Source organism: Saccopteryx bilineata, chromosome 11 (genome assembly GCF_036850765.1).
Source record: "Saccopteryx bilineata isolate mSacBil1 chromosome 11, mSacBil1_pri_phased_curated, whole genome shotgun sequence".
Taxonomy (NCBI): Eukaryota; Metazoa; Chordata; class Mammalia; order Chiroptera; family Emballonuridae; genus Saccopteryx; species Saccopteryx bilineata.
Window position 1 is genome coordinate 44,930,521 of NC_089500.1, and position 18,880 is coordinate 44,949,400.

The window sequence follows — 18,880 nt, forward strand, 5'->3', positions numbered from 1 at the left end:
TTTAAGTCAAACCTTGTTTCCTAATCAGGAAGCCATATCACTGCCATTTAGATGCCCTTGCTGTTGCCCTGCTGTCTTACTCATGGGCATGGTGCCCTCAGGTAATGGCCTGCTGGATGCTGCCAGCTTGAATGTTAGGCTTTGGTTCTGGATGACCCAGGTGCATTAGGTCGAACAAAGGAGAAGCCAGGCATCAGAGAAATTGAATTTCCTGAGGAAAGAACCCATAGAAACTTTCTTTTTTTTTCTTTTTTTTAATTTTTTTATTTTATTTTTTAATTTTTGTATTTTTCTGAAGCTGGAAACGGGGAGAGACAGACAGACTCCGCATGCGCCCGACCGGGATCCACCCGGCATGCCCACCAGGGGTGAAGCTCTGCCCACCAGGGGGCGATGCTCTGCCCCTCCGGGGCATCGCTCTGCCGCGACCAGAGCCACTCTAGCGCCTGGGGCAGAGGCCAAGGAGCCATCCCCAGCGCCCGGGCCATCTTTGCTCCAATGGAGCCTTGGATGCAGGAGGGGAAGAGAGAGACAGAGAGGAAGGAGGGGGTGGGGGTGGAGAAGCAGATGGGCGCTTCTCCTATGTGCCCTGGCCGGGAATTGAACCCGGGTCCTCCGCACGCCAGGCCGACGCGGCCAGGGCCAGAAACTTTCTTGAAGTGAAAAAAAGGCAGTGACCAAATACGCATTAAGGGATGATCCCATTTCTTTGGAGCCCAGACTGGCAAGTGAGTCAGGAAACCAGGAGCAGAACGCGGGGAGGAAGGACATGGCTCGGACAGGGGGTACAGAGCTGCGGTTCTCAGGCTGCGTGCCGAGTGTGATGAGTCCCAGGAGAGCCTGTCCTCCTTCCAACCAGAAACCCCACTGTATTGTCACGAGCAGCAGCACGCCTTGATGCCAACGGGTAATTTAGTTTTTAAAGTGAAAGAAAGGATGTATAGAAAGGTAGGACTGAATATTTCTCAGAGGCAAACTCTAGAATATATAAAAGAAAAATGCCTAGAAGTTTGGATTAGATGTTTAAATTGCACCTTCTGGAGGAGAGAGACTGCTCTGTGAAATGATGGCTGCCAACCCGTGTACTAGATCCAGGCTAGAACGGAAGTTGCTTTCCATCAGTCCCCTTAGAGACAATCTGATTAACTTCTGCCCTGTGCCTCTCGGCATGCTGGTCTCTGGAATGAGCCACAGCTCCACTCTGGGCAAGCATGTAAGGTATTTTCCCTTATCTGGGGCCGGTTATGTACCAGTACACCTATGCATCCTGCCCTGTTCTACCTAACCCTTTAGCACCTGCCCAGAGGTGCAGAAGATACTCACTTTGTCCGGCTGAAATCTAAGATGCAACGTGTATGTAAGTTTTTTCCTGTTAATTGCCAGACTGGAGTGGCCTGCCTCATTCTTTGGCTTTTCCCTGCCTTGGAGTTTTACCCTGGGTCTGCGTGTATGAAGAATCATGGAGAAAAAAATGGAAAGAGTATAGAGCTCCAAGAAAAATAAGACCATAGTGTGGATAAATTGAGCATCAATGTTGATTGACTCTTTGGGGAAATTTTTTCTTCTTTTAAATCTTGTATTGCTTTCTCATTTTTTGTTTTATGTGTTTATGAGTCTAGTAATAAAATGTTCAAAAACTAACAGGACTCGTTGCATATGACACCAAAAGCACAGGCAGGGAAAGTAAAAATAGGTAATTTGACTATAAAATAAAATAAAAACTTTTTTCCATTGAAGGACACAATCTACAGAGTTAAAAGGCAACCTGTGCAATGCAAGAAAATGTTTGTAAACTGTGTATCTAATAAGAGTTAATCACCTTTGGTCTTATTGCTGTAGCTCATGCCAGCTAACCTCCCACCTGCCAGCATCCGCAGTTGTTCATTTAGATGGTCAATTAGTGTTCTTTGGATTCAACTGTGTGTGTGTGTGTGTGTGTGTGTGTGTGTGTGTGTGTGTATATATATATATATATATATATTCTTATAGTTTTCCTAACTCAGGTCTTCAATAGCTCTATCCTGTGAAAATGGAATCAGAAGTCCTAGCCACATTAGTGTTGTTACATACAGTTAGAGTCGGAGCTTCTATCTGTTCATTCATTTGAGAAACCAGACCACTCAGGAGTATAGTAATTGGGATGGTTGTTGTCCTGCTTACTTCTTGGTTATTGAAAAGAGATGATTTTGGCAATCAGAGTTTCTCACCCAGTAGGCATCTGAGTCAAAGCTAAGAGAGAATAATATTCTCTTGCTCTATGCTTCTCTCTTTTTATTTATTTATTTATTCTTTTTTTTTTTTTAGATGAGAGGAGGGGAGACAGTGAGGCAGACTCCCACATGTGCCCAGACTGGGATCCACTTGGCAACCCCATCTTTAGCCGAAGCTCCAGTATGGAGCTATTTTTAGTGCCTGAGGCTGATGAGCTCCAACAGAGCTATCTATCCTCAGCGCCCAGGGCCACACTTGAACCAATCAAGCAAGCCACTGGCTGCCTGAGGGGAAGAAGGAAAGAAGGAGGAGAGGGAGGAGAAGAAGCATACGGTCACTTCTCATGTGTGCCCTGACCAAGAATTCAACCCAGGACATCCATACACTGGGCCAATGCTCTGTCTGTTGAGCCACTGGCCAGGGCAGCTCTATGCTTCTCTTAAGGCACCAAAATTATATTAAATTTTCCATTTTGTAACATGCATTTACTAGCTTCCCTGCCCTCAACAATAATTCCACCTTTGATCCATTTATCATTAATTTAAATCCAAACTTTTCTCCTTAATGTAGGTTCCTCTGGTTAGGTCACTGGGATGGTCTATATTTATATTGTTGGTTGCAAATTGAGATATTCCAGGGTTCCCATTTGCTCTAGTCCCAATCAGTGGGAATTCTCTCTTCCACAAGGCAAAAACATTTGTAACAGCCCCAGCTTAGCAAGGTGCAGGAGAGAGATAATTCATCCTGTCGCCTCTTTGGCATTTTTGCATTTAAATCCAAATTAATATACATATTATTATGTTTTATAATAATACTAGACTTTAGGATCCTTAATAATAGTTCTGGTTTTAGGGACTATGAGGTCCACCATTGAATAGGAAAATTATGGCAAAGGAAGACTTGTATGTAAATTTTATTCCTTATCACTTTCCTTCTAATTCTACCACAAAGGTGTAATTGTCTAGCTAATGGAAACTCACTTTTAGACTTCCTCTGCAACAAAGTGCTGTCTGCTATTCCTGGACTCTCGGCTCATCTCCCCACCTGCTGGGCTCCTCCTGGATGTCCTCTGCTGTGTGCCCTGGAAACTCAAGTCAGTAAGCTCAGGCAACTGCAGGTGTCACTGAGTGTCCTTCCCTCCTCTCAGCTGGACAGTGATGGCTAATGTGCAGTGCCTTGAAAACCATTGTTTTATATATATTGTCCAGTTTGTATTATTGTTTCAGATAGGATGGTGAATTTAGCCCCTGTTATTTATCATGATCAGAAGAGAATGTTTAATTGGATCCATATTAGCTTTAAAAATGGATCTCATTTGAGCCTAGTTTATTCCCTATATAATGTATCAAATATATAATATTGCTCTCTATTAATGAGAGATGGGTGCATGATATTAAAATGTTGAAGGTAAAAAGTTTACTGTCTTTTGGAAGTAATTTTTTTTTTTTTTTACTGTCAAGGGGAAACATACAAGTTTCCTTTTCAAGAATCAGGAAGTACTGCTATCAGTACTTAAATCTTGAAAAGCATATTGAGTAGAAGACTATATATATTAGTTTTACAATTAGACTCATACTTGTCAGAATTCTCTTATTATATTGAGCTTCACCATTTGATATGATGTTAGCTACTAATAACACGGTTACTTTACCAGTAAGCACTAGCATTGCTTTAGCATTTTAATGGGCTTCCTAGCTTTTGCTATCATGCTAGGAAATGCCATTGTCATCTTAGCTTTCATGGTGGACAAAAACCTTAGACATCAAAGTAATTATTTTTTCCTTAACTTGGCCATTTCTGACTTCTTTTTTGGTAAGTTACATCTCTTTACTTAAGGTAATTTTTTCCAACTGTAATTTATTTCTGAAGCCTTAGAATAAGCTTTTATTTCAAGGGACTGTATGAAGTTGGAAATTATTATTATTATTATTTTTTAATTTTGCACTTTTTTGTGTGTGTATTTTTCTGAAGCTGGAAACGGGGATAGACAGTCAGACTCCCGCATGCGCCCGACCGGGATCCACCCGGCACGCCCACCAGGGGCGACGCTCTGCCCACCAGGGGGCGATGCTCTGCCCCTGGGGGGGGGTCACTCTGCCGCGACCAGAGCCACTCTAGCACCTGGGGCAGAGGCCAAGGAGCCATCCCCAGCGCCCGGGCCATCTTTGCTTCAATGGAGCCTTGGCTGCGGGAGGGGAAGAGAGAGACAGAGAGGAAGGAGGGGGGGGGATGGAGAAGCAAATGGGCGCTTCTCCTATGTGCCCTGGCCAGAAATCGAACCCGGGTCCCCCACACACCAGGCCGATGCTCTACCGCTGAGCCAACCGGCCAGGGCCTGGAAATTATTAAAAACAAAATGTTTAAGGATTATAGTTCAGGGGAGGCTACATGGAACTTTGGGTAATATTATGTATATGTAAATCAGGTTTGTAGGAAAATTTTTATCTGAAAACAGTTTATTTTCTTTTTATGAAATAAAAATAAGTTCAGAATATTTCTAAAATTGTTTAAGAGTTATTTTCCTTGTATGTTTAGTTTTTTAAGCAGTCTGCTTTAAGTAAGCATAATTTTCTTAGTATCATGGTGTTGGAATCATAGAAAATAATGTATGCTGGTAACTAGTACAGTCAGGAAATAGAATACTAAGGTTAATTAAAGAGTATGGCTAATAATATGATTTATGATATGGTAGAATATTATAAAATATACCCAACATGAAATTACTTTGCATATGTTATGGTATCACAGTATTATAAGGAATTATAGAAATGAAATTAATCTGTCTTTGAAAACATACACTTTAGTTTTTACTTCCTGATAGTCATCGATCTTTAACAATGCTGTTAATTAGTAAATGTGCAAAAGTGTCAGCTGAAGATACTGTGTTATAGGAGCTTCCTTGTCTATAGCTACATGAATGCTTGCACTTATCTTTATTATATGTGGCTTAAGTGTCTGTTTGTCGCCAATAGCTTATTAGTTGCTTGCATAACTGTACTAGCCAATGGGGTGAAGTTGCCACGGCTGAACGTAAATTGAGCGGGTCAGGGGGAAGGTGAACATTTGTTTGCATTGGCAATCATATGTTTTACATAAAAACTACGTCTTAACGTAATTTCTTTTAAGAATGCCTCCTAGAAAATACAGCACTGAAGAGGAGAGAAAAGGAGCTAAAGCTGCACAAAAACGGCTTTCTCGACAAAAAGAAACCACTGAGCAGAGAAAGACAAGGCTTGCTTCAGTCGCAGAGCAAATGCATCTTTCTCAGCAAAATGAGACTGATGAGCATAGAGAAACAAGGCTTGCCTCAGATGCAAGACAAAAAAGCCTGTCTCGACAAAATGAGTCCCTTGAACAAAGGCAGGAGAGAAATGCAAAAAAAACGACAGAGTAATGCTGACCGAAACACAAAAAGGATTAAAACAGTTTCAAACGGAGAAATTTTAATTTTTGAGCATTCCTCTGGTGACATGAATATTAAATGTGAACACTGTCAGTCCTTAAACTTCAAGTTAGAAACTAATTGATTTGACCGTGGCAAGAAAGGATTTTCTCAATGTTGCAAGTATGGAAACATTGTAGTTCCACTAATTGAGAATTATCCACCACTCTTGAATAAATTATTGACTAATCAGCATCCAAATAGCAAACCGTACATGGATAGCATTCGATCCATTAATAGTTCGTTTGCTTTTGCGTCCATGGGAAACAAACCAATTGACTTGCCTGGACCAGGACTTTATTGCTTTCGACTTCATGGTCAAGTTTACCATCAAACTGGAACTTTGCATCCTTCTGACAGGAAAAGAAAGTTTGCTCAATTATGTATACTTGATCCCTCAGAAGCCAGTTCGGCACGTTTAGAATGGAATAAAAGAGTTCCTGAGACCTTACTTAATGAAATGGGGGAATTATTTCAAGACATTAACTCATTTGCTACTGCATATAAAATGATGCACGAAGTTGAGGAAAAGTTGGCCTCTAATGCTATAGCAAGCAATGAGCCAGCAATCAGCATTGCCATGGCCATTGTCTGTGATCGTAACTTAGATCAAAGGCAGTATAATGTCCAGCAAGCCACTTTGACATGTGAATTAATATTTTATTATTTAAATCACCTTTATTTATTGAGCTAGCGGTGGCTCTTAAGAAATGTACCGCCAGTGGTTTCCTTCATTGCACTCTACTTTAAGCAATTAAGCAAGTAGAAGGGGGAAACCCTGTGGGGCAGTAAGCAAAGGGGCGTCCTCGCCGCCTGCTCTGGGTAATTCAGTTTGAATTAGCAGGCACCTTTGCACAAATCATTTTAATTACAATTTATAATATCTAGAACAGCGGTCATTTCGTATGACCGCCGGGCTTTCTAGTATTGAAATAAAACAAAATGCATGGGATACTTAGTTAATTGCCTGGAACACAGTGCGTGGCTTTCTAAGTGTGAGCTGCAGCCTGGCTGGTGTTCCAGGTTATGTGGCAACAGTAGGGGATGAGGTCAGAGTGGTCAGAATCTACATAGTGAAGGCCCTTGAATACCACTACGATTCTGGATTGAAGTTTATTCAGCAGGCAATGTGGAGATGAAAACATTTTAAAGCAGCTGAGTGTTTGGAGGGATAGGAGCTTTATCTTGGAGACATCAGAAGAGGGGTAGTAGGTGGGAGAAGCTGGAGCAGAGGGTGGCTGTGTTTCAGAGACAGCCCTGTAGCAGTCTGGGTAGAAGTCATGTGGTAGCAAGGCTCTGAGCAAGGGTGAGGCAGAAAACAGGTCTGGGCTGCAGAGCTGCAAAGCTGCGCTCAGGCCAGAGGAAGAGGGAGAAGAGTTAGAGATTGAGCTCTGGGGACTAGGAAGTATAAAACTTTTATTTTGAAACTTTTATTTTTATTTATTTATTTATTTATTTATTTGTATTTTTCTGAAGCTGGAAAGGGGGAGAGACAGTCAGACAGACTCCCGCATGCGCCCGACCGGGATCCACCCGGCACGCCCACCAGGGGGCGTCACTCTGTTGCGACTAGAGCCACTCTAGCGCCTGGGGCAGAGGCCAAGGAGCCATCCCCAGTGCCCGGGCCATCTTTGCTCCAATGGAGCCTCGGCTGCGGGAGGGGAAGAGAGAGAGAGGAAGGAGGGGGGGAAGTGGAGAAGCAAATGGGTGCTTCTCCTGTGTGCCCTGGCCGGGAATCGAACCCGGGACTTCTGCACGCCAGGCCGACGCTCTACCACTGAGCCAACCGGCCAGGGCAGAAGTATAAAACTTTTTATTATTTCATTTTATGGGAGAGAGAAGGAGAGAGAGACAGGAAGGGAGAAGGTAAGAAGCATCAAATTGTAGCTGCTTCCACTTTAGTTGTGTATTGGTGGCTTCTTGTACAAGCCTTGAGCAGAGCCGTGCCAGTGTCCCCTTGTTCAATCCAGTGACCTTGGGCTTTTCATGCCTCTGATGTTTAGGCTCAAGCTGGCAAGCTTTGGGATTGTGTGGACGATTCCCCTGCTCAAGCCAGTGACCCTGTGCTAATGAGCCATACTTAGAGCAGGCAGCCTTGCGGCTTCAGACAGCGACATCAGCATGCTGGGTTGATGCTTTATCCACTGCACCACCACAGGTCAGGCAAGAAGTAGCCTTCTCCTCTTTCTTCGTAGAACTGTAGAATTTTTGCATGACACTGAACGCTTAAAGTTGATTATGTTTTTTGATTAACTCAAAAAGAGTGAGTCCTGAATACCTGGTGGGGGGGGGGGGGGTTAAAACTATCCTCACTGAGAGGGCCTGAGGCCTAAAGCTTTTTGTGCAAGGGTGGTTCCAGATGACAGTGAAATGTCTTCATGCGTGGCACAGTGTCAGCATCATGGCAGCCCTGCCATCATGGCCTTAAGCATCACAACATAAAGATGTGGTTGTCTTTGACGGAGAAGTGTTCCTGCTGATGTGGTTTATATGCCAGGCCTGGGTGGGAAGGGGGGGTCCCCTCCATCAGCAGGTGGGTGAAGAAAGAGGTGGCTTTACTCTTGATGAAAGCAATCTACATAGGTCAGAGTCTCCGTTAATCTACCGGCCTTACCCTTCTCGTCGCTCGTCCTGCCAGCTTTCTCCAGAGGCCCACTTATTTAATACAATACTTCGGAGATATTGCAGGTTCAGTTCCAGATCACTGCACCAAACCGGGCATTGTAATAAAGACAGTCCCATGAATATTGGGTTTTATCGTGCCTATGAAAGTTATGTTTATATGATATGATAGGCTATCAAGTGTGCCATAGCCCTATGTCTAAAACAAACATGTACTTACCTTAATTAAAAATGATTTTATCTGAGCTTTTGGTGAGTTGTAAGGTTTTTGCTGGTGGAGGGTCTTGATGAAAATGCAGTATCTGTGAAGCACAGTGAAGCAAGGTCCGCCGCCTTTGCACAGCGCAAGAATGGGGAGAGTCTCTGCGAGCTGGTAACCAGATTAGAGCTTTGTGTCCACGTTGCCCTTTCTCCTTTGCCATGCTGAAGCATGCCTTCAGCTCTGAGCCTGTAGGGCCTAATAGTCGTGGTAGGGGGCCAGAGTGGGGCTCAGGAGAGGTTTTCCATAGCGGTAAGCCAGCAAACCTCATGATTGGGGTTCCTGAGACCTAGAGCCCAGAACCACGTGGTGGTGGCAGGGCAGATTCGAGCACTGCCCGTGCTCAGTGTTGTGGGCTTTCTGGCTGCATGCTCTCTTCTTGCCTGCATCAGGACGGCCTTCTCTAGAGAACCTAACTTTGTGGCACTTGTGTAGCTTCCCAGGCTGAATTTAGTGTTGGAAAGCACAGATTTATTGAGGAAAAATTTAGTGCATGTGTGGTGTATTTGAGGCCAGAGGGCTGAAGGGCTGGGGAGAGTAGCAGGAGACCAGAGAGGTGGGGAACAACTAGGGTAATTAAATCCTCTAGGGTCTTACAGAGCTTCTTCTCTCTTCCTTCTTTCCTCTTCATCTCTCCCCACCATGTTTCTCCACCTCCTTTATTACTCCCTTTGTTACTAATGGTATTAGACCTCAGTTATTGAGCTCAGCAAAGGAAGAATAGAGAACCAAGAACCCTGGTACAAGATTTATTTAGCCTTTTAGAAATAAAGTCACAGAGGCAGAAGAAGGGACCCAGCTGGGCGGTGTAGACTCAGGAAACAAGTTTTAGAGGCAAAAGAAGGGCCCTTGGAGCTTAGGAGAAAGAAAGCAAAAAATACGTGCCTAAGGAGAGGAGTGTGGGAAGGCATGGGCAGAGCAGTTTTTTTCAACCGCTGCTTTGAGGACTACTGCCAATCCACCAGAAGTTTTGTACTGGCCCACGAAAGACTTAACCACCTGATGTTGTATGAAGAATATAGAGTCTATAATCATTGGATCTTCATTCAACATCAGGGAGGTTAAGTCTTTCCAGACCGGCATAAAATTCCTGGTAGACTGGCACTAGTTCATGAACTGGTGGTTGAAAAACGTACTGAGCATGCGCTGGGTTCTTCATCTTAAGGGCTTTTATCTGTTTTCTAAAGGTGGGGATTTTAAGGGAGGTGTTAGGGATGGATCTCAATAGAGTTTTCATCAGCTTTCTGGGTGTCCTTGCAGGTTGTGGTCTTTACTGATTGATCATCATTAGAGGAGGGGTCATTAGTGTAAAGCCAGAAACCATGGCCACCAGCACAGCCACCTGGCCCATGCAGGTTTGCATTAGATTCGGACAGATGGCATTGAAACAATGGAGCCAAGAACTGGTGGGCCATTAGCTTTAATCCTGGCTTGCACCCGGCAGGCAAGTAAAACACACACTGGGCTCCAAAACCCACTCATTCAGTGCTCACAAAGCTATCTGAGTTTCCTAGAATCAAAGGTTTCTAGCTCACCTGCCTTATTCACCTCTGTTCCCCATCTCCTTCTCTCTGCACAAACTCTGCACAAACTGGCATCTCACTCAGCACTCCACCATCTTGGCTGCTTCTCCTGGCCTCCTCCATGTGGCCTTTCTCTGCTCTCCTTTCTGTGCTCCCTCCTCTAATGCTAATAATCTCAGAAACTGAGAGAGCAAACTCTCGGTCTGCCCCACTTTATAATGCAGAAATAAAAACCTTCAATCCAATACACAAAACAGAGAAGTCTCTAATACAAAGTCACCTATCGGAGGCATGATGGGATTGCACCACCCCACATCAAAAAGGGTGGGAAAGGCTTAGTCCTAAAACCAAGCCCCAGGTTACAAGGATCCTGCCTGCCCACAGCTCACCCCCAACACACATTAATATCACCTGGGTGATGGCTTCCATGTGGGCAGCACCATCTTTAACAAAGTGAGCATAATATCATATTTATCTGCCCAACAATTGGTCATTGCATCCAGTCCTCAGGTCAGCCATGGTGCGCCATCTGGTTTTGCTATTCTTCTGGGCCTGCAGCTGAAACACAACTGAGGCCTAGATGTTATCTCTAGTTTGACCAAAACTCTGTCTGTGGTCAGCAGACAGGAGGATTTGTTCTTAAGATTATTTGATGTGGGTCACAACCTCATTTTCCTGAGTTCTTAATGCTTGAGGGAGTGGTCGTGCAAGAGCTTGTATGGGAGTTGTATGAGGCCATTTTCCAGCCCTCTTGGTCCTCCTCTGCGGAGTCTAAAGTTCATGACTAATGACATGCTAGGAGAGGAAAGGTCACCCTGGGGGTGAAGCCCTTGCCTATAATAACTCTTTTCTCTAGTTTTGCCTGTTGTTAGGCACCTGCGACTTTCGCTTTGCTGACATTTCACACCTGGCCTATCATTCTGCTCTGTGCAGGCCCACCTACCTGCCTGCTTTGTCATCACTGGCTTTTACTGCAGTTTGTTTTCTCTCACTCCCCTCACTCCCGAATTCATTACGCAAAAGGTTTACTGCTCTTTTCAAGGAGCTCCCTCTTATTTTTACTTATATAGTCCATTTCACTTAATGAACTATAAGAAGCATGAAGATGTAGAAAAGACATATAGAAATATTTCTGAAATTTTTTGAACCTTTTTTTTGCAATAGACCACAAATATCTCCGCCGTTCAGTAAGACAGAGGAACCAAGCATGACTTTTGTGCTGAAACATTCCAGAGAACACAGAGGGACAGCAGGGTTTCATTATAACCCAAAGGATAAATTTGAGTCTGGTTTAAGCTGCTATTTTGAATTGTTCCTAATGTTTAGGACACTCCCTTCCTCTTTCATGTGAATCACAAAGTATGAAAAAGATTATTTAACTCATACTGGGACAGAGTGAAATAATCTTTGACCTTTCACTTTTAAAGGTCACCCTTTCTTTGACCTTTAAAAAGGTGGTGGATGTCTGTAATGCAAATGATTCCCAAAATTGCACTATTTTTTTTCTCATTCTGTGGAAGAAATGAGTGTGTGTATGAAAAATACTCATTTGGGGAAGATTGGAAGCTACCGCTCTGGGCTGCAATTTAATAAGTGTCTATGTTTCGAAGATACTTTATTTCAGGTGAACCTGGTGACCTATTCTATACCAAAGGCATGCACATGATACACACATACACCTTTGAGATGGAAGGCACCATAAGGAAGTTCAGTTATCATAAAGAAATATAATTGAGGCCCTTGCTGGTTAGCTCAGCAGTAGAGTGTCACCCCGGCATATGGAAGTCCTGGGTTTAATTCCCAGGCAGGGCACACAGGAGAAGAGACCATCTGCTTCTCCATCCCTCCCCCTCTCACTTCTCTCTCTCCCTATTTCTCTCTTCTCCTCCTGCAGCCATGACTCAATCGGAGTGAGCTGGTCTAGGATGCTGAGGATGGCTCCATGGCCTCACCTCAGGTGCTAAGAAGAGCTTGGTTGCTGAGCAATGGAGCAATGCCCCAGATGGGCAGAGCTTTGCCCTGTAGAGGGCTTGTCAAGTGAATTCCAGTCAGGACTCATGCAGGAGTCTGTTTCTGCCTCCCCTCCTCTCACTGAATAACAAATAAATAAAAAGAAAATAAATGTAATTGAAACACAAACAAGCAAGCAATTTGAACTAAATATCAGAACTGATCTCACAACTTTTCATCTCTATGGTGTCTAGTTCCTCATATTTGTTTGTAAACCTAGGTACAGAATACCAATGTCTGCATTTCCTTTTCTGGCTCTGAAGCCACACCTTCTGGTGTTACCCGTCCAAAGTCCATGCACCCAGTGCTTCAGAAGGCCAAAACTCAAAGCATCCGAGTTGGGAATAAGGAAAGGTTTACTGACCTAGAAGGTGCCAACTGAGAAGATGGAAGCCCTGGTCATTCTTCAAATACATCTTTAAGGGTTCAGGCTTCTTTTATGTCAAAAGAAGGGAAAATGGGAGGGGCTATCTTAGTAGAAGCTCAAGCCCCAAGCAGAATTCCTGTAATGATTAACACGGAAATTATTAGCTTGAAGGCCATGAGAGCGACACAGGCTTGACCAAAATGGAATCAGAGAGACTGAACATTTCACTCTGTCCCAGAGGCATCCTGTTTGGGGCAAAACGCATGGTTTCCTTTATGTGCTGCTTTCTTTTCCCTTTCCTATTGTTCTTCATAATAGGCTCACCTGGTTCAGGTATAGAAAATGACAACCCCTGCCAAGTGCCTGATGAAATATAAAGACAGTCCACAAAATAGGATTTCAACTGAGCTTCCACTTAATAGGTTCTGCTTTCAGAGAGCAGTGCCACCTGCCTGAAATGTCAATGCCATTGAAAACCCCTGCACGGCTAAAGGAAAAAGAGCCCAGTGCAGCCACAGTTGAGCAGGTTTGGTGCTGAGCGAGACCATTTATGTATTCGCTCACTCAGTGAAGGGCAGCAGTTAGGTCAGGGGTTCTGAAGTCGCATCGCCTGGTTTCAAATCCATCTTTCACCTGCTAGCTAAGTGGACCTTGGACTAATAATGTCCCCTTCTTTCAGCTTCAGGTTCTTTATTTGTTAACCTAGCATAGTTCCAACTTCACAAAGTTCCAATGAAGGTTAAATGAGATGATATATTTTTCCAATTTTCTGACTGGCGAAAAGTCTGCATGCGGTTCTGTAAGAAACTAGTGAACAAACATAAGAGGCAGGGTCCAAAAGTTAGAAAAATAAATAGAAGAGTGAGTGGACCAATGAAAGGCAATAGTCAAGACACCCAATTTGTGCAAAACCACTAATTCCATAACTCGGTTTGTTTTTTACGAATACGAATACGCTGAGAGAAAGAGATAGATAGATAGATAGAGAGAGAGAGAGAGAGAGAGAGAGAGAGAGAAAGTAAGACAGGGCAGTGGCTAGTCCCCCTGCCCCTAGACCTATTTTTATAGAAATTTTTAAAGCGACAAGAAGAGGAATTACCTGTGTAGCTCGTTTGGTCCTTAGATTGACGGGTAGTGTACTAGGAACTAGAAGAGGCTTATGGGGTGGGATTAGGTTGATATTTGGGGTGAGATGGATTAGGGTACAGGTTTCTGTCCAGTTAGTAGGGAGACATATATAGATGTTGGTCCCACACAATAGAAATCCTCTGATTGGGTGATACAGGATGAGAGGTGAATAGAGAATAGAAGGACAAGGGGTCGGTTTCATTTCTCTGTTTCTGAGCTCCAGATGGTCAGGGTGGAGGAAAGAGCCTCCCCAGTAAATGGGGAGAGTATAGGATTGTTAACTAGGGTGACTAATTAAACATTCTTCAAAAACCAGTTTTCTGACTGTTCAAATTCTTTTCTCTCTGTACAAATCTCCTACAACCTGCACAAACTTTCTACAACTTACATAAACCTTCAACTTTCATGAATTTTCTTATCCAGAAATAACTGGCCTTCATAACAACTTGCTTTTTTCCTTTTTCCTTCAAAAGTATTTCCATACCTTATACCTTCTATTATTAAAACCATATAATTCCTTTCTAGTCAAAACTCTTGATTTAAAAATTTTTAACCTTTAGTGACAATTAAGTTGACTTTTTTTTATCCTAGTTTCCCTTTTCCCAAAGTCTGATTAAAAGAGTCTTAACCTGACCTGCGGTGGTGCAGTGAATAAAGCATTGACCTGGAGTGCTGAGGTCACCAGTTCAAAAGAGTCTTTAGTTTTTTTATATATTTGCCATATGTAGACCAACCAGCTTCCGGTTTGTGGTTGGAGTAAGGCATGCTGTTTTTCTACTTGAGCATCAGTGGGAGTTGTCAGGATCACGGTGTGTGGACCTGTCCATGTGAAAGTCAGTCCTTGGGTGATGGACTGCTGGAAGCACCTCTTGGATAGTCTTTGAACAGTAGTTTGCTGAGTAACCTGTAAATCCTGCAAGTACTTAGGGAAAGGGTGGTTACATTTCTACACTTTGCAGCTAGAGTTTAAGTCCTAGTGACCACTGCTTCTAGCTGGAATTAGCAGCAGGTCCCAGCCTACAATAGGCATGGGGCATTGAGACAAGAGGAATAACAGAGACACTATACATTAAATAAAACACCAAAATCAGACTGTCAATACCCACAGTAGAGATCTTCGAGGGATAAATAAAACTCAAATATTCAGGCAAGGCATAGTAGATGGCCTTTGTGTTCATAAGAAATGAGATCAGTTTATCTGCTATTTGGAAGAAATACCTTAGGCTTGTGAATGATGTCCTTGGGCCTTCAGTGGCAATTCCCAGCATGCTGGGCAAGGTCAGATTACAGGAAGCTTGAGCAGGGTTAGAAGAGAATAAACCCTCCATCCATGGAGCAAGGGGGCAGCTTACCTTCTCGTGTCCCTCTTTCCATAGCAAAGATGTGTCCCTGGTGGGGCTGGGAAGCCTTGCAGGCTTCAGTTCAATGACCTTTCTTTCCACTCTGGAGCAGGGCCCTGATGGAATCCTATGAAGCCCTTTAGGGTGCTGGAGCCTTTAAGAGCATATGCCAAAAGTTGGTATTTCCTGACTTCTTTTGGGCCTTATTTGCCTTTTTTGTTACTCCCTTGGCCATTATAGACCTTAAAAGCCATGCTCAGAAGATCTAACTAAGGGGCTTGACTAAGAGAACAAAATTGGGAATCCAGTGTCTAAAGAAGCCTATTAGACTGAGGAAAGAAAGGATTTGATTCTCCGTGATAGGTGGTTGGAGACTGCGGAGAGTCTGAGTTTGATCTAGGGTGAGACTTCAGGTGGTGGGGGTTAAGGCGATGCCCAGATAGACTATGGACTAAGAGTGAAGTTGAGCCTTAGCAGAGAAGACACGATATCCCTTCATGGTGAGGAAGTTGAGAAGGGTGGCGGTGTGTCTCCTTGAGACAGGCAGGGAGGGCCTGCAGAGGAGTAGGTTATTTACATATTGTAAGAGAGTGCTAGTTTTGAGATTACATGTTGCTAAATTCTGAGCTAGTGCCTGTCCAAACTGGTGTGGGCTGCTTTTGAACCCCTGGTGTAAGACAGTCCATGTAAGTTGCTGGGCTGCATTAGTGTCCGGGTGTTAGAATCCAAATAACGGCAAACAGAAAGTAAGAGTCAGGGTGTAGAGCAGGGGTCCCCAAACTATGACCCACGGGCTACATGCGGCCCCCTGAGGCCATTTATCCAGCCCACGCTGCACTTCTGGAAGAGGCACCTCTTTCATTGGTGGTCATGAGAGGAGTATAGTTCCCACTGAAATACTGGTCAGTTTGTTGATTTAAATTTACTTGTTCTTTATTTTAAATATTGTATTTGTTTCTGTTTTGTTTTTTTACTTTAAAATAAGATATGTGCAGTGTGCAAAGGGATTTGTTCATAGTTTTTTTTTATACTCCGGCCCTCCAACAGTCTGAGAGACAGTGAACTGGCCCCCTGTGTAAAAAGTTTGGGGACCCCTGGTGTAGAGGAATGGTAAAGGAGGCATTCTTGAGGCCTAGGACCATGAAGTGAGTGATGTCTGAGGGAATGTGTGATAGTAACGTGTAGAGATTAGGGACTACTGGATGGAGGAGAATTACCTCCTCATTGATTAGGTAGGTGTAAGTCTTGTGCGAGGTAATAAGCCCCTGAAGGTTTTTGAACAGGAAGGATGGGGGTATTTCAGGGAGAGTCCATGGGGATGAGTAAGCCTTGATTTAAGAGGTGGGTTAATTATTGGTTTAAGGCCTTAGAAACAGATACAGTTACACATTAAACAAAGATTTTATATATAAATTATAAATTAATAGATTTAAATAAGCATGCTTTACTTGTTTCAATTAAAATTATATTAGAGATATTTTCTGACAAACAAAGAGACAAAACTGATTACTTACTCACACTGCTTAATAGACTACTCTGATTTTTTAAGCTTTTCAAGATGGCAGGGAGTTGTCAGCATAGAGGGGAGAAAGAGGGGAAGCAGATGGATGGACAGAGTGAGCAGCTGGATGGAAAGAAGGAGGGTCAGAATCTGCAGGAGGAGGGGAGGAAGTTGAAGTGCTGGTAGTGGTGCCATGTGGTCAGAGGAGTCAAAAATATTTAGAGCTCTGAGGAGAGGGGAGAGGATGAGGGGGAGGAAGGCATAGTTGCCTGTGGGGAGGGGGGTTGGGGCAAAGAAGAGACAGGCACCACTGCCGGAGCCAGTGGGGAGAGGGGAATGGGTAAGATACAGCTGAAGCTGGTGGGGTTGGGTTGGAGAGACAGGCACTGCAGCCAGAGCCACAGCTTCTAAGGAGGGAGGAGGGGTTTAAGAACACAGTGGAGAAGGGACGGGCCCCTGGCCAGCAGGGGAGGAGAAAGAGACTGGTATTTACAAGTGAATGAGAAACAGGATTTAGCAAAGAGAGGGGAGGGGGCTCTTAGAGAGAAGAGACTGAAGTGGAAGAGATCTGCAGAGGGACCAGAGAGGGGTCCCAAGAGAGGGGCGCCCCTGGGGGTCAGGCAGGAGGGGGAGAGAGTTGGGAGTCCGTGGAGAAGGAAAGATTAGGAGTGGAGGTTTTAGGTGAGGTTTCTCTGGCCTGTGTGTAGAACAGGCAGCACAGAAATTAAGGACAGGAGTGAAGATAGAAGGAAGCCTGCATGTAAGGAATTTCTGAGGCCTTCCCAGTCTGGTGGCAGAAATTACTGAGATCTTTGAGTGTACTGTAATTGAAAGTAGTGTTTATATTGAGGCCACACCTTTCGCGAGGCCGAGTTTGATGAGACTTTTTTTAAGAGGCATCCCGAAGGAGTAGTCTCTGAGGTCTGAGATTGGGAGGAGCCCATGTGGGCGGAGAATAGAGAAAGAGAAGAGCATCCTCTTACTCTTTCAACTATTTTGAGTAGAGTGGGTGGGGCGTGAGGAAACCGATTGTCACCGGAGATCTCAGTTCCAGAGTAGTGGAAAGCAACCTGGCTAGGCGCCTAGACTTCCGAGGAAGTCCGTAGAAGCAGGCTGCTCGGAGTAGAAACCTCCCAAACTGTGAGCCTCAGAGAGTAGAACGAGGGTGAGGGAAGGAGAGGAGCCTACGGGAGATTGGGAAAGAGCAGAAATTCTTTACCTTCTGGTCCAGCAGGGGTTCGAGACAGGGTCAGATCGCCGGCCAATCAACCTACATTCACACAACCAAACAGAATCAGGGAGTTAGCCCGGGACAAGCTGCCGCTGCCCACTGCTTCCCTAGTAGTAAGTTTGGCTGGTAAAGGGGATCGTCCAGGCATCCGGTATCCTGTCCCGGTTTTCGGCACCAAATGTTGGAATCCATGGGAGTCTGAAAAGACCAGAGTAACAGGCTTTATAGAAAGGAAGAAAGGAACCCTGCCGGGCTGACTCGTAAGGGACAGTCGCATGCCAGGCACAGCCTGGGACTGGGTTTTAAGGGTTTTTGGGGAGGGAGAATGAGACGGGTTGTGGGGCATTAGCCCATTGGCTGCTTTTATGGAAGTTTGCCAGGACTTCTCAGCTTGTGACGTCAGACAGTCCTTTGCGGTTGGTCATCTGCTGCAAGCCCTGAATCAGACTTACTGGCAGGGTTAAAGAGATGAAACCGAAGACCATTCAGTTCATACCTTTCATTTAGCTATCTAAGAATTCTAAATTTTTATTGACAAACTTATGCTGCAAGTTGGATGGAGGTTTTTTTAATTTTTGTTTTTTACTTTAGGGAATGAGAACTTTATTATCACTAATTTTATTATTTAAATTTTGAAAAATTCTAAGAAATATTAGAGGTTTGGGAAGGTGATACTTAAGAATCTCAAGAATTAATTTAGGAGGGTATCATCAAATGGCCATCAAATTATAGGATTAAATTTAAAGTGATGTAATGAAAGCATTATAATATATTTTGACACAACCCATTTGTTAGATATATATTTTTTATCCTATCTATGCATTTCAGAAGGTCATTGTCATAAACTTTGAATATCCATTTTAAAAATCAAATAAAATTAATTGTGATGTGAAATAATAAAGTTGTAAAAAGAAATACTATAGCTTGCAGATAATTAATTGTTACAGAGCTTTGATTCTTTACTAAAAGTTGATAAGTTGCTACTCATCTCTCTGGACAGAATAATGCGTTTTAAAAAATACCTAACGCAAATTATAATAAAAGCCAAAAGACCTTTTCAATAGAATTAATAAATTATTGCTTAGATTTATTTTTAACAAAGCAATTTTATCAAGGCTTATCTAGCTAAGTACAATAACAACAATAGGAGGAAAATCAGAATCTGTCTCATTACCTGCTTCTGTCATTTTGTGTGTATCAAATATGCTTAGAGCCTTTGAAAGGAGAGATTGTGCAACCTGAATAC

General features: G+C 43.6%; 1 protein-coding gene across 1 annotated transcript; it reads left to right on the plus strand.

The window, feature by feature from the left end:
- Window positions 1-3,831: 3,831 nt before the first annotated feature.
- On the plus strand, window positions 3,832-4,046 carry HRH4 (histamine receptor H4). Its single transcript, XM_066246247.1, is given in 2 exon segments — window positions 3,832-3,889; window positions 3,892-4,046. Coding segments are annotated over 2 exon segments (213 nt in total).
- Window positions 4,047-18,880: the final 14,834 nt, after the last annotated feature.